Source organism: Xiphias gladius, chromosome 9 (assembly GCF_016859285.1).
Source record: "Xiphias gladius isolate SHS-SW01 ecotype Sanya breed wild chromosome 9, ASM1685928v1, whole genome shotgun sequence".
Classification (NCBI taxonomy): Eukaryota; Metazoa; Chordata; class Actinopteri; order Istiophoriformes; family Xiphiidae; genus Xiphias; species Xiphias gladius.
The window spans coordinates 12,671,622-12,686,834 of record NC_053408.1 but is presented as its reverse complement, the minus strand read 5'-3'; the positions used below and the strand labels follow the sequence as shown (position 1 = coordinate 12,686,834).

At 41.1% G+C, this 15,213-nt stretch overlaps 2 protein-coding genes across 6 annotated transcripts; both read left to right on the top strand.

Annotated features, from left to right (window-relative positions):
* Positions 1-23: 23 nt before the first annotated feature.
* Positions 24-6,911, top strand: kif22 (kinesin family member 22). The gene is made up of 13 exons (XM_040135676.1): positions 24-161; positions 456-668; positions 782-909; positions 1,227-1,378; positions 1,965-2,174; positions 2,729-3,125; positions 3,554-3,674; positions 4,127-4,247; positions 4,470-4,650; positions 5,323-5,417; positions 5,751-5,951; positions 6,085-6,144; positions 6,861-6,911. The coding sequence occupies exons 2-13, from the start codon at positions 481-483 to the stop codon at positions 6,888-6,890; spliced, it is 1,884 nt and encodes a 627-aa protein (XP_039991610.1). The 5' UTR covers positions 24-161; positions 456-480; the 3' UTR covers positions 6,891-6,911.
* Positions 6,912-7,348: 437 nt separating this feature from the next.
* prrt2 (proline-rich transmembrane protein 2) lies at positions 7,349-13,785 on the top strand. 5 transcript variants are annotated; one of them, XR_005708061.1, is made up of 6 exons: positions 7,349-7,653; positions 9,538-9,830; positions 10,004-10,305; positions 10,498-10,627; positions 11,701-11,802; positions 12,010-13,785. XR_005708061.1 is itself a non-coding variant. In XM_040134306.1 (6 exons), exons 3-6 carry the CDS (start codon positions 9,602-9,604, stop codon positions 11,715-11,717), a joined length of 678 nt encoding a protein of 225 aa, XP_039990240.1. In that variant the 5' UTR covers positions 7,871-7,970; positions 8,124-8,178; positions 9,538-9,601; the 3' UTR covers positions 11,718-13,785. The 5 variants fall into 5 exon arrangements, 4 of the variants coding, with proteins under 4 accessions (XP_039990241.1, XP_039990237.1, XP_039990240.1 ...); XM_040134306.1 differs by lacking the exon at positions 7,349-7,653 and adding exons at positions 7,871-7,970; positions 8,124-8,178 and having other exon boundaries at positions 11,701-13,785; XM_040134307.1 differs by having other exon boundaries at positions 10,010-10,305; positions 11,701-13,785.
* Positions 13,786-15,213: the final 1,428 nt, after the last annotated feature.

Genomic DNA, 15,213 nt, shown 5'->3' with positions numbered 1-15,213 from the left:
ATGGTTGTTTCCGGTGGCAACGCTCTTTATTTGAAAAGTGTTCCGTTAGATGTAAGGGGGGGGTCGTTCGCCATTGTTAAAGGACGGCGTCCGCAATGTTGCTAAAAGTGAAACTTGGAGAATAACAAAGATTTTGTACCGGGAGTCTGCAAATAATATCGGTAAGCATTAATGAAACATTTGCAATAAAATCGGGGAAGCAGCAACTGACCCTAGCGAGGCTAACGTTTGAGAGCAAGACTAAGGCTAACGTAACCTCACCCTAGCCAAGTTAGCTTTTTATTAATCGGTTGAAACCATCGTTAATAAAGTAAAGATTAGCTCATTATCGCAATTCTTTGAAGTAATTTAGCGATTAATTAAAGATTTAAGTAAGTTTGGGAATCTGCATTATTAAACTTTAACGGAACGCCAACGGAAGTTATACGTGGCTAACTTGGCTTGTTATTATCCAGGCCTTTTGTTTTTGAGAGCTCCAAGATGGCTCAGCGTGTTGCGGTACCAGATGGAGGAACAAAAAAGACCTCCAGGGTTCGGGTAGCGGTTCGTCTGCGACCCTATATGGGCAAGCAAGATGAGAAAGGCGAGGGTCCGTGTGTGAGAGGCCTGGACTCCCAGAACCTGGAAATAATCAACTGGAGGAATGCTACCGAAACAGTCAAATACCAGTAAGTGTCCTCAGGAATAACTGAACAGTTTTCATTTCCAAATTATCCTGTCGTCAATATTTCTAATTATGGTCCAACAGTAAACTCTAAGAGTGCTGTCCGTGTTATTTCAGTTTTGACGTTTTTCATGGTGAGCAAACGACACAGCAAGAGGTCTTCCTCTCATCAGTGAAGCCCATTTTATCACATATACTGAATGGACAAAACGCCAGTGTGTTTGCCTATGGGCCAACAGGAGCAGGTATGTTAAAGCAGTGCTACATATATTGCATTTGTTAACTTGTATTTTCTTCAATTGGTTGTATCACCCGGTCTCCTTTTTTCATTAAACATTTGTCTTAATGTTATAAATGTATGTAATATTAATAGTGGGATTTTTAAATATGCATAGGTGGTATGAAATATTACAATTTAATATTCTGAATTCACCTATTAAAATACTTTGAGTTTTGCTGAGCGCACTCTGTGGCCTCTTATTATGTTTTTGTAGGGGCAATTTGTTCCTAAAGTTCACTCATTTGTATATAAAATGCACTTTTTCTGCCAACTCTTTCGTAGGTAAGACCCATACCATGTTGGGCAGTTCAGAGCAGCCGGGCGTGATCCCTCGAGCCGTTCGCGAGGTCTTCAATCTGGTCAAAGTAAAGGCTGAGGATGAAGGATGGGACTACAGTATTGGCATGTCTTATTTGGAAATTTACAATGAGAAGGTATGAATGGTTGGCTGTATACATAGTATATTGTGACCCATTGCCAGTATTTCAAAATTTTTCATTTATAAAATTGAAAATAAGCTGTTAAATTACCTTTTTATTTTGTCAATGAAAACCAAAACCATTTTTCATGCAAACAACATAAGCAAAACCAGTCTCCACCCAACCCTTCCCATTTCAGCTGGCAAACCACTAATACAGCCATTAAAAAAACTTAAACACACAGACCTCTTCAGTTCAACTGCTCATGCACTCCTCTACCTGACACCAGGTTTTCTGCTCTGAAGAAAAAAAAAACAACTCACTTTTTAATTTAATTCAAAGCCGTCTGATAACCATGCTCCCCCTCTGTGCCTCTAAACCTCTCTTCACATTTTAAAAGCTTTAAATACCTATTCTATCCAGCTCTGTGTTGCTTTTATTGCTTTTATTATTGTTTGTCTACTTATTTGTTAATAGAACTGTAGGTTTTAATTATAGCTATTATTCTTTTTTTAAGTTTCTGTACTGTGCACATCCTCTTTGGGTATTTATTATTTGACATTGTGCAGTCCATCATTGCATCCTTCTTTTGTTCTCTCAGGTACTAGATCTTCTATCGCCAACCTCCCAGGATCTGCCAATCAGAGAGGACAAGGACAAGAACATCCTTATCCCTGGCCTAACTCACACAAAAATCTCCTCCTTCTCAGATTTTGACAAACACTTTGTCCCTGCTAGTCTCAATCGTACTACAGCTTCTACTAAACTAAACCAGCGCTCCAGCCGCAGCCACGCTATTCTCCTCATCAAGGTTTGATATGTAATTTGATTAATACTGAAGAAAGACTTTTTTATATTTTTTATATAGTACTCATCGACAGTTGCTCTGTTTTATTTATTAACCTGGTCTCTGCATGGGTCTACAGTGGACAGTCGAATAGCATCTTAAACAGGTCGTGGCCTCCGAGCAGTAGGCCAGGATTTGGTAGCTGGTGCTAAAATCAATTCTCTCTTGCAACACTCCCACTAGCAACCTCTGGGCTTTCTGGGACTACACTGAGAGAGATACATACTGGTGTCTGCTGTCCTTTTTTATTAACTTTGTCCCGTTTCTGCATTCATACTTACTGCCAATGTTCTTTTAAGTGCTATATATAAGGCAACTGGAGCGTCTTGAGGTTCTTGAAGACATTTCACCTCATTTGAAAGGCTTCTTCAGTTCTGTTGTAGTGCTGAATATGTAATGTCAGATTCTTTTGCTGCCCATCTAACCTTGTTTCTTTCTTTTCCCTCCTCTATGTTTCTGTCATGTCTGACCTTTGCGTCACTGCCCTTTCTCAAATCTTAATCTTCTCAATGATCTAGGTTGTACGGACTCAGTGTGCCTTGCCCCACCGACAACAGACAGGCAAGCTGTACTTGGTAGACCTGGCTGGGTCTGAAGACAACCGCCGCACCGGGAACCAGGGCATCCGCCTAAAGGAGAGTGGTGCCATTAACCTGTCTCTCTTCACTCTGAGCAAAGTGGTGGACTCTCTTAACTCTGGCACTGCCCTCCGTGTGCCATACAGAGACAGTAAATTAACACGGCTGCTACAGGACTCTCTGGGTGGCTCTGCACACTCTGTCATGATCACCAATATTGCACCAGAGTACAAATACTACTTTGATACATTTAGTGCACTCAACTTTGCTGCCAAGTCCAAGCTCATTGTGAACAAGCCGTTCACCCAAGAAACTGTTGCTGTGCCTGTGCTGCCAGGTGAGTGAGAAAAGCACTAACTTTTTCATTCAGAGGACTTATAAGTATAGAGAGAAATGGAATAGCTAGAAAAAACGGAAGCTCTAACAGAATTTGATCCAAAGGCCAACGGGGGCACCTATGTCACATCCCAGAGGATGATGACTAAGAGTAAACAACAAGCTGTCTCTGGGCAAGATGGATGCAGTAGCCAACATATCTGCAGTTTTGATACATTTTCTTTCCTATAGCATTTTCTTCAGTACATTTCTGATGGTTACATTTTGCTGCTCTTCCCTTGGTTTTAATTCAGGCACTGCGATGCAGCCCTGGCCGACACTGTACCATTGTCATCTGAATTGTTTCAAACTCCAGAGTACCCCAGAAACACTTTAACTTGAGTGCACTGAATACTAAACTGTTAATTTCCCTTCTGCCTTCATCTCCAGTGAAACGGGCCAGAGAGGACCACGAGGCTGGGGGGTCTGGCACTGAGCCACAGAAGAAAAGGCAGAAAGAGGAGAAGAAAGCTGAACAGGATGGTTCCTCACCCTCTGCACATTTTCACAGGTGAAAGACCACACACACAGACTTTTTGATTAGTTGTCTGGCTTATCAGACTTGGGAACTGTGATGTTTGACCTTGGAGAAAATGCATTTCGCCAAAAGCGAAACATCAAATTCAATTTCCTCTGCTGTGTCCATATAACAGCAAATTAAACAAGCCATAGCCTTAAAGCATTGGGCCAAGATTTTATAGCTTGTGCTGAAAGCAAGTCTCTCTGCAGTGGTCCAATTGGCTACAGCTGCCGTGCCTACTGGAATCTCTCTGGGAGACAGACAAGCACTGCTTTCTTGCCATATGTTATCAGGTGTACGAGTCTGTCTGGGGTAGGATACTCGTCAACATGTTCTTTTTCATCCTGGTTTACCTCTGGACTTCTGAGTGCATTTCAAAGCCACCATACTCTCCCCACTCATTGTCTACCTGCTTTTCTTGATTTGTTTTGTGGCTCTTTCAGCCTGTCAGAGCCGTCAGTGATGGACAGACTAATAGCTCTGGAGAAGCTGATGATGAGCTGCCAGGACAAAGATAGAACCACCATGCTGAAAGATGTGGCCCAGTCTCGCAAGGAGATCCAGGTGAAAACGCACACCTTCATCAAAACGTAGTCTTTAAAAACACGTACCTCTGCGTAATACAAGTTTTGATCATTTATATACACGCCTGGATCTGCCTTGGTCTCTGTCATAATTTCTGTCCGTATGTGATTTACCAAACGCTGGTACAGTCAGATCTCTGTACCGATCGATCAACTCTTGGATATTTGATAGCCAACCTTGCTCATCTTTTTTTTTCCAAAGGAACTCAAAGAGAAACAGAGGGAGTTTGAGAGCAAGACCCTACTACTCAGTCAGTTGGCTGGAGAAAAGTTCAGTACCAAACAGGAGCCCATCTTCAAGAACAACACGGCTCCTCTGCAAAGAAAACATGCGAATGCCACAAAACAAAATAAGCAGCAGGCTGTGGTCCAACCGCTACAAGGTCAGTTAAAGTACAGCGATGGATAAATTGATGTAACTGGAACTTCATGAAATTACGTAGGTTTTTTTTTTTTTTTTTTTTTTTTTTTTTTTTAACCTATTCATCCAAGAAATAACACTAATTTAAACTTAAGTTGTAGGAATTTAGCTGAAAGAATCCAAAGAACCGCCACTTTAAGACTGCAGTCGTATCAGATACTACTATCCTAAAAATTGCCCTTGAATAATTTTAGTATATGGGAAAAAAAATGACCTTGGAAAACCTCTTTCCTTGGTAATCCTCTATTGTTCATGCTTCTCTAGAGAGTAGTCACTTACCAATTCCTTCATGTTGAATCACTGGAGCTAATGATGAGCTGCAATGTGATATAAGAGCTCAGTCTACAATATAGGAGCCAGAAAATATATCAAATGACAATGAGGAGGAATTATTTTTACACCCCTCAGCAGCTCAGAGCGTGAGCCAGATAACTTTCCTTGGGACCTGTCATGTATTTGTCTTTGAAACTCTATTTTGTTTTTTCTCCAAACTAAATATGTAATTCTAAAAAAACCTAATTCTGTGGGGAAACACTGGCCTCCTTAACTGATTGTGTAATTAACAGATTGTGTTTTAATGTGTAGCATTATATGAATTTAACATGAACTGTATATGTGGTCTCCTCCCTATTAGTGTGCCAGCTTCAGCCTCTTCAGCAGCTTGCAGTTGTCAAAAAACAGTCTGTGTGCGTCAAGAAGAAAGAGAAGAAGCTTTCAGACCAGGTTGAGGTGTGCATCCGAGCCTTGGCTGTGCTTAGTTTGACATATCTGCAGAATTGCAAGCATCAGATACAAGCTCACAGTGCATTAGCTTCAGTTTGTTTTTTAACTTGACAGACACTCTATAATTAACCTCCTTTCCAGGCCAATGTAGACAAATAAATGTTGACAGTTAAAAATGATTTTAATGTACTCTATATTTTCTGTAATTGTGTTTTGGTTTTTTTTGTTTATTTAAAAAAAAAAAAATCCTAATAGTAAATGTAGTATTTATTTATTTATTTATTTATTTATTTATTTATTTATTTATATCTTTATCTGTATTTATTGTTTCTCACTCAGCTTCCAGATGGTAAAGAGAATATAATACAGAATGGCTGGGAGTCCCAACTTGACACATCTGTGCTAGAGCAGTCCAGGCAGAAAATCCTGCACATTCTCAACACCGGCTCCCTCAAAGAGCTGAAAGGTCTGCAGCAGATCGGCGACAAGAAGGCAAAGCTCATCCTGGGCTGGAGGGAGATCCATGGTCACTTCACAAAGGTCGATAGAGAAAATAGCTCTTGTTTTATCATGTAACCCACCCCACAACCACACCTTGTCTTTAACCTTTCTCTGACTTCAGGCGATTGAATTTACTTGGGGTGACTTTAAGTATGATTTTTTTGTTTTGCAGTTGGAAGATCTGGTAAAAGTTGAGGGTATGACAGGAAAGAGATTTTCCTCCTTCATGAAGGTAAGCTGAGTCCCGAATTTTTCTTTAGCCACGCTGAGAGCATGGCTCTATGATTATCCATGTCTATTGGTTAATTGTTCCAACACTTTGGTCCAGACTAAATGATCTCAACAACTGTTAGATGGATTGCCATCCATGTACTCCACAGAATGAACTGTAATATCTGTAGTGATGGCCTGACTTTATCGAGCACCATCATTAGGTCAAAAATTCTTTGGTTTAAAACTAAATACCTGCAAGCAATCACACTTATCAGGCTTAGAAGCAATGTTTTGTTCTACGTAGCAAATGATAGCATGCTAGCATGCAAATAAATTGTACATTGTAAATGTTGCATCTGCTAAACATAAGGGGCCGCTGCTCTGCCACTTAGTTATAGCTTAGAACGGGTCCAGCTAACTTGGAAGTTGCAGGGGTTTAAATGCAGCTGCGCTCTCGTTATTGGTGTTACTGTCATCTTCATTGTGTTTTGTAGTGTTTCCATTGTTCACATTTCACATATGTGTACAATTAATGAATGACTGATTTACACTGCAACAGATGTTGTGTACACAATTGATGATAACAACCATGCAACATGGAATTTCTCTCCACCAATGAATCAAATTAAGTCATTAAGTGAGAATCGATCTCGATGCCAGGGTTTTTTTTTTTTGTTTTTTTGTTTTTTTTTACCCTATAAGGCATAATGTATTTGTTTTTGTTTTGTTTTTCAGGCAAACATCCTGAGTGCCATGGGAACGTGATTTTTTTTTTTTTTTTTTTTTAACGTTGGTTTTAAATCAAACGCATGTTTACTGTGTATATTTTCTATCAGAAACTTAAATTTTTCATTTATGCTTTGTTTTATGATGTTTTTGTAGTTACAAATGTGTTCCAGCTGATGGCGCACTATTGCTTTTAATAAATGTCTCTCTTGTCACTGAATGTTTGAGTGTTTACTTCCTAATGAACACATCTGATGGTCCCCTTCACTCCTTAATCGCATATTTCCGTTTTGAAAACCTAATTTGGCTAATTTGTGAACTCTTGTTCTCTGCAAAGCGGAGATGGGGGTGGGGTTCTCCCATCACTGACTCTGTGACGCTGCATCAGTGGATTAATATTCAGTGTTGTGGGGTGAGCAGAGGAGGATGCCATAATTCCCCCCCCCCTCTCCTCCTCCTCCGCCCACAGCACGTAGTCTGGTTGATTTCACTTTTCATTTCACACACACCCCTCATCTCTGATCCACCCTGCCCGTCCAGGAGACTCCCCATCCATCCCAGCACACTGGGCTGGAATAAGACGCTACACCGTAACGGCCCATCTCAAGCTTTCGCATATCACAAAAAGATATTCCCGGATTTTAGACGAACGATACGATGCGCCTTTGCAAATACACTGTGGATGTAGAGATGTTTGGTCGCGTCTGATTGCTGGTATTTTTTCACCTGAGATTAACGTTGCCACGATGCCAAAGCCAGGGACGCTCCGGCTTTGATGAGACTGGTGCTGGATTTTAAAAAGGTCTGATTTATCTTCATAGCCACATTTTCCCTGTATATTACTGAGAAATTCAGAAATAGCCATTTATTTGCACTTCAATTAATTTCTAGTTTGCTATAAATGGGAGAATCAAATGAAAGCTGTGTGTGTGTGTGTTTTCTGCTTATCATGGCAATTTAGCAGCCCACATCCACTGAATTCAAATTCCCAGCAGCAGGCTAATTAATGAGCCTCCTCCTTCATTCCCCAATCCGAGTGTTTTCCCTTTGTCCCCGTCGTTTCGCTGCCGCGTCCTTTACCTTTTTGTTCTGTGCCCAACAACCGGCCACCATATGCCAGTAAGCGCCTGTGTACACATAAGGAAATAATGTAATGTAAACACCTGCACCGAGGCCATGGCTGCTAGTATCGTTTCAGAGAAGCCTGCCTCCATCTGCCATGCCTTTGTACTCGTCATTGTGACCCGCTTTTTTTTGTGTGTGTTACCTGAGATAGCGAGTCCGCTGCGAGCTTTGAGCACATCTGAGGCCTGATTTGCTCTGAACCGTGAGTGTGTTTTATCTGTTTACCCTCAGCCCGTTTATTTACCATTCGCCCTGGCATCAGTAGTGACCAGAAATGAGCATCTGTCACCCGAAATCAAAGTGGATTATAAAGAAGCTTATCGTGATACTGACCCCGGGTCCTGACTCCAAATCGGCTGAAGCGGAACGTATTTAGGGACTGTACAAAAATTATTGTGCAAAGAGTGGGGGCAAAATATTGATGTTTTCATTGACCTAGAAAAAAATGCAACACGCTCTCCCCAATATCATATGTTGCATATGTAAATACGTGTATTAAATGTTTAGTTGTACATGTATATGTATGTAATCTTATTTTAATTTGCTTCTAATTTTAATGATTTTGTTGTAGCTACTTTTCCCCTATGGATCCCAGGAAGAGTAGCTGTTACTTTAGTAACAGTCCATGGGTATCCAAATAAAATAAAGATATATCTCTAAATCATATGACACTGCTGAGTAGGTACAACTAATTCTGCCATTAACAACAAAGAAATTCAGATGGTGTGTTGTAGTTCAAGCCTTAAAAGCGTACTCCACCGATTTAGCATTGCACTCTTTTGACATTGTCAGACTCTCGATGGACAGTTAACATTATTATAGAAATTGATGCAGCCGAACCACAGATCTAGGATCTGTCCCAATACCCACACTTGCCATGCTGAGCACATATGTGCGCGTTTATGCATCGCCAGGTAGTAGGCAAGTGTTTCTCCTAATATCACTTCAAAAAGCGAAATTCAGAGCTAAGTGTATCCCAGAGTTAATTTCGGTCTACTGTGCCACTTCAGCTCAGTTGTTGGTGGTAATGCGCCCTTATGCTGGTTTTAGGACCAACAGTAATCAACAGACCCGAAGAAGAATGAATATTATTATTATTATTATTATTATTAAACTGACACGTTCTCTGGATAAATGATGTTCAATAACTAATAACCATTCTCGAAACTGATTTGTATTTATCGTATTAGTTCGTAGTTTATTCTGTCAGGGAAAATAAACCCTAAGACAGAGACAAAATTCTTGTCTTCAAATGGTAAGATGCGCTTTTATGAACTGTGGTGGACACAAAATCCATCTTTTTCATGTAAATATTTGAGCTTTTTGATTATTATTTATTTTATTTTTTTATGAAATAAATAAAATTAAACTCTGGGTTAGAGAAAAGAAGTAACACACCCTCCCCTGCTCTCCCAAAACCCCCTCTTCAGGAAAAAAGACAAAATACATCAGCTTTCCTCTTTTCTGACCCCTCCACCCAAGTAATTTTTGTACAGCTCCTAAGCATATGGGGCACAGCACATGTTTATAAATATGGTTAAAACTATTTTCTTGTCCCCAGGTGTCAAAAACAGGCATCAAACACAAGACTGGACCACAAACAGAGGCGTCATTTTGCGGGCAGCATGGCTGTGAACATGATGCCAGCTCCCACCGTTTGGCCAGGGGAGGAACAACCGTCGCTGCTGGACCAGGAGGGCTCTCTGTCGAGTCAAGCCTCCATCTCTGTGCCATGCCCACCAGTCATAGGTGAACATTTCATCCACAGCGGCAGCAGCCCAGCCAGCACACGGCCCCCCCTCAGCAAATCCAAAGGAGAGCTAGTCATAGTCATCAACGAGAAACTGAAGAACAGTAAGTGACTGGGTTTGACCTGGTGTCAAGGCAGCGGGTTGGGTCATACAGCTGCTTAATCAGCTCGCTCAGGGAATGTGAAGTTCCAGTGCACAAAAGAGTTCCTGGGAAAGTAAACGAACATCTGCCTCTTGCAGTGTTTCAAACGTCTGCCCGTCCTTTTCGTCCCTCATGTATAGGTAATGGGATACACCCAGCGCCCGCAGAGAGCACCTCTCCAGTCATCTCCTCTCCTCCCAGAAGACAACACTCCATCTCTTACCCTCATCACGGCAAGACCAGAAAGGGGAGCAGGGCTGGCTCCATTGGCTACACCTCCTTTTCACCCAGGCCGTCGATTTCTCGCCACTCCAGCATCGCCACCAACCCACCCTTGGACCGGACCAAGGTTAAAGACTACCTCCTCCTGTCTGTTCTGGCCTGCTTCTGCCCCGTCTGGCCCATAAACATTGTAGGATTTGTCTACTCCATCATGGTAAGAAGAGAATCCTTTGTCTGTTTTGTAGTTTTTTTTGCTTATTTCTTATATTTCTTTTATTTTCATCAATAGTTTTGTTGTTCTGAAGAAACTTTGCTGAGTTTACAGTGTGTTCTTTATTTATTAAAAAAAAGAAAATGCATCTGTATTAAACCCAAGTCAACAGATGGTTCAATTCTTCTCCTCCAGTCCAAGAACAGTCTCGAGCAGGGAAACCTGGATGGTGCTGTGCGCCTAGGACGTGTGGCCAAGATGCTCTCCATGGTATCACTAGTAGGAGGGACCGTCATTATCATCGCCTGCATTATCAACCTGGCCAGTGAGTGTCCCAAATCTGACCTTTAAACCTTAACCGCACCTTTATACCCTCTGTGTAGTTGTGCACAGCTGATTCTTCCCCCTGAACTCCTTTTTTTTTTATTTTGCCTGTGAATATTGAATTGACAGTTAAGGATTTGCAGGAGTAGCCCTGCTACCAATGATCCTCCAGGCCCCAAAACCCCTTACTGTCCCTGTTCATCCCATCACAATACAATGTCTGGCTCTGTTAGCACAATCTGACGTATGTAATCACTGACATTGTTACCATCCATGTTGGCACTAGTTACAAAGCCTGCACGAGACTTTATACACTGCGGCACTTCAGCCTTTAGGAACTATGCTGACGCTGCACAATGATCAGAACATATTCATCACATTTGCATCAGACTCAAATCTACATTTTATTACCAATTTCTCCATCTTTGCACGGGTGGTCTCCAGCCTCCAGCTGTAACCGACTGCATGCCTCAGATTGCTGTGTGTTTATCTGCAGAGTGATATGTGTAGTCTGCTCTCTGTTCTACGCCTCGCCCTCTTTGCTTTTGTGATAAACGTGAAGTCTTGTTGTCCCTGTACCACATGTTTACATATGTGGAGTATGTTGGTGTGTGAGTTGTTAATTTGCTCACAAGACAAAATAAATGTACATTTATTGTGCCTGGCAAATAAAGGGTTTCTGATAACAGATCAGTGATTATTACTTATTAGTGACTTGTAAAGAAGGTGGGTAGTATTTGTCTTTTGCAGTCCTGTATATTTAAATATATTCATGAAGGGTCACTCAGTTAAGTGATAACTTGCCTTTTCACTTCAGAGCCGTCTCTGTACTTTGTTTTTGAATGCACACAGCTGCAGCCTGTTGGGTCTCATTAAGCCATGAGATGTTCTAATTAACTTAATGACTGCAAGAGCGAATGTACACACAACTTGAGTTTAAGGGCTCTGGGACTAAACAACCCTTGTTTTTCTCATTATATAATTGTTCTCTATGGTCTGTGAAAGTGTATACATCCATATTAGGTTGCAGAATATATAGCTCCTCAACTAATTCGCTTCCTTTTCTTTTTTTAGTAAATGTGAAAACCTGAGTTTCATCCCAGGATGAAACTGGATAAGGCAACTGACCGTCTGGCCCACACCTGCACCACCGTCTTTACCGCCTAGTACCTGGATGTGAGACAAATATGCACCCGATATACAGTGCTTACCTATATTTCTGTAATCTATATAAATCCCTTTTGCTAATGGAAGAAAATATCATATGCAAATACTGCTGCTCCCAGTCAGGGTTGGGGAGGATTTGTGTGTCTGAAATTAGATGGGGAAGGGAGTAAATAGTCGGACTAATCAGTCCCTTCATATTCTGGTCAACACATGCAGAACGACTCTTGAGAAAGACACAGCATCTTCAAGAATCCCATCACCACCCGGAGAACTGACTCAAACAAGGTGGACTAGAAAAGAGTCCAGTGGAGGTGGTTACAGAAGGTGAAACAGGAAAGATTGCCTCCCAGCTTCAGTGCCACATGTAAGTCCCAACAAAATGTCCGCCAAGTCCATCCTTCACTGCACCGACGACAGGACGCATCAGAGTTTCAGCTTGCCGTTAAATCCCCTCGGATACGTGGAGAGGCTCGGGGATTTGTGTGGCATTGTAATCACAAAGCAGAAATTCCTCCATTTCCCTCATAGAGAAGAAGCACTTTCAATCACAGTGTGTCCTCTCGTTCCAGACTCTCCTCTGTGGTTCTCATGACTCCTGCCATACATCTTGTGTTTGAGAAGTGAGCGTACGGGTGGCAAAAGAGGATGAAAAAGAGGCTTACGGAGGACTAGCTATGGGTGCTAAAGTGGAAGGGATTATGGAAAGTCTCACACAGAAGGCACAGTCATCACTGCGAGGAAAAATATGTGCCAAAAAAAGAAATTAGTGGGAAAGTTTCTTGCATTGTCAAGACCCAACTCTGATCACAGTATTGTTGTTGTAGAGAGGAACATCAAAAGTGCTTTTACTCTGCTGCAACTTTACTGTATATCCACTCAATACCACTGAGCACTGTGAGCAGGCGAAAGGGTATATGTTCACAAAAAACCCTGTGTAGCAACATACTTCAAATATTCATCTTACAGCGGAGCTAATTATGCTCCGTCATCTATAACCTACCTTTTGATAATATTTGTAAAAGATCATTTTGAAACAGAAGAAGACTTGTAGTGTGATGCAACTTCCAGTGCTGTGCCGCAGCTGACAGATGGTGGTAGTATTTTATGCATATGGGGCATCACGATTTGGCTAACAAATTAAATAGCTCATGATTGCAGTCAGGGCTGCGGCTCTAGCCTCAATCTGCATCCACAGGTTGCCTGTACATTCAAACCAAACAGATGGTGGCATTTTCTGTCCCTTGAAATACTCCTAAAACAGTTGATTTTTACTTGGATTGGTCAGCAATGAAACAGCTTGATATATGCCCATTTTGTTGTCAAACACAGCAGGAAGATCTTTTGATGGACTATTTGTAAAACACTGGTTCAGACATGGTTTAATGGGTGTGAGATATGAGTAACAGTGTGATAGCAGTACAGTGAAGGACTGGTTTTAAATTATTATTATAATTATTATTTGATCTCCTGTGTATCCTTACCTAACCTCTAATTCTTATCTACCTGTGATTCTCACTGTGACCTAAAACAACCGGGTTTCATCGAGAGTGGATAAAACTCTCCTTATTTACAGTATCCTGGATTTCGAATCATGTAAAGAAACGCCGCGATTTCAGAGTCTCATAAGTTCACACCTGCAGATAATTTTCTGTAATGATTGGTATGGCATTTTTTTCCCCCTCTGTTACTACTTAATATGTAAATTTAATTGTAATCAACAGTTGGTGTAATCTGCAGATACAGATCTCAATATTGTGATAATTTGTCTAGTTGATATGAGTTAGTATTAAGTAGTCATGATCTAACGTAGGCAGAAGCTGTCGGCCAGCCTCCTGACAGTCATTGTATTACCACCGGGCTTCTATAATCTTTGTGGTTATTGGCATGTTGTGGATTCTTATTAATGTCTGATGATAGAAGTTTGAAAAATACAAAGATAAGCTGGCACATGGAATATTATACGTCCGCAGCACATTCATAATAAAGACACAATGCATGTACCATGTTTTCAGTGTTGTTTTGAAGAGATAAAGAGCAGCAGTAGATTAATGGAGATAAAAGAGATTTTGTTCTCGTGGGAGAGAGAATGATGTGTCAAAAGTGAGTGATACCCAGAGAGTTTAGCCATTGAGGAGAGATTGTGCTCTGCAATTTTGCAGATGAGAGCAAAAAAAAAAAAAAGGAAAAAACTGCATATTAACGTAGTACTGTGATAGTCAGTAAAGTGCAGGGATTGAAAGCGCCTGCTGTTGTCAGGCAGTGGAGCAGAGACCGCAAGAAGAGCAAAATGCTGAGGCCCTGAGCCAAGGCAATACCCTGTATGATCAGCTGTAATGAGAACAAAAGTCTCAGATGACTTCAACAAAATCAATGCAAAAATATCCCTCATTATATTCTCTGAGGTTGTTTTTTAAACCCTTAACCCGTTTTTGGAAAGATCACAATGAAAAACCAAAGTATTGTTTTTATAGTAGACTTTTGCATCGAAACTGACAGCGACGAACATTTAAAGGCGCCGTTCTGCACCACATAATAGTAGATAATCGATTAGTCGACCAAAGTCACACCGAATCTCATGGCAATCCATTCAATCGCCGAAACTACGAAACTCATGGCCACACTAGAGAACAAGTTAGGGGGTCACCAAAGTTGTTAGGATCCATCCTCCTGGCACCGTGAATGTCTGTATACAAAGAGCAATGCTACTACTCCAGCTTCTCAAATGTGATAATTTGCTGTTTTTCCTTGTCTTACATGACAGTAAATGGAATATCTTTGGGTTTTGAACTGTTAGTCCGACAAAACGAGGCATTTGGAGTCGTCACCTTGGCCTATGGGAAATCGTGACAGGCACTTTTTTATAGTTTGCTGATGTTGTGTAGGCCGAACAACAAGCTGCATAGTCATAATTTTAACGTCACAGCAATCACAAGAGTAATGTTATTTGCTTGGGCATAAGTGATGTTTAAATACGTCACATGAAAGTGATAATAAAAGTAACATCATCGGCTTGATAAAGGAAATGGCTCCCAGTGAAGTGAGAGCGCTGTTGTAATAATAAACACAAAAATACTGTGTATACAAACTGAACGTGGGTAAATCCAGTATATAAATCATGATTCATGTCAGAGTTTTCTAAAAAAAAAAAAAAAAAAATCTTGTTTATATGGGAACTTTTTGAGGGGAAACAACACCTAAGTTAGCAGAAGTCACGATGCCTGACAACAGCAAATTCCCCCCTCACCAGTGTAAACATTTTGACAGCTCGAGGTATTTTTCTTTGTACTCAGCTAATTTAACAGTAGGTATGCAGTGAAGTATGGCTGTAGGAAGGGGATCACTGTACCAGACAGAGTCACATCCAGATGCAGTAAGTGGGTCAGGGATTATCCAGCTGGGTCACATAAACACTGGGGCTGT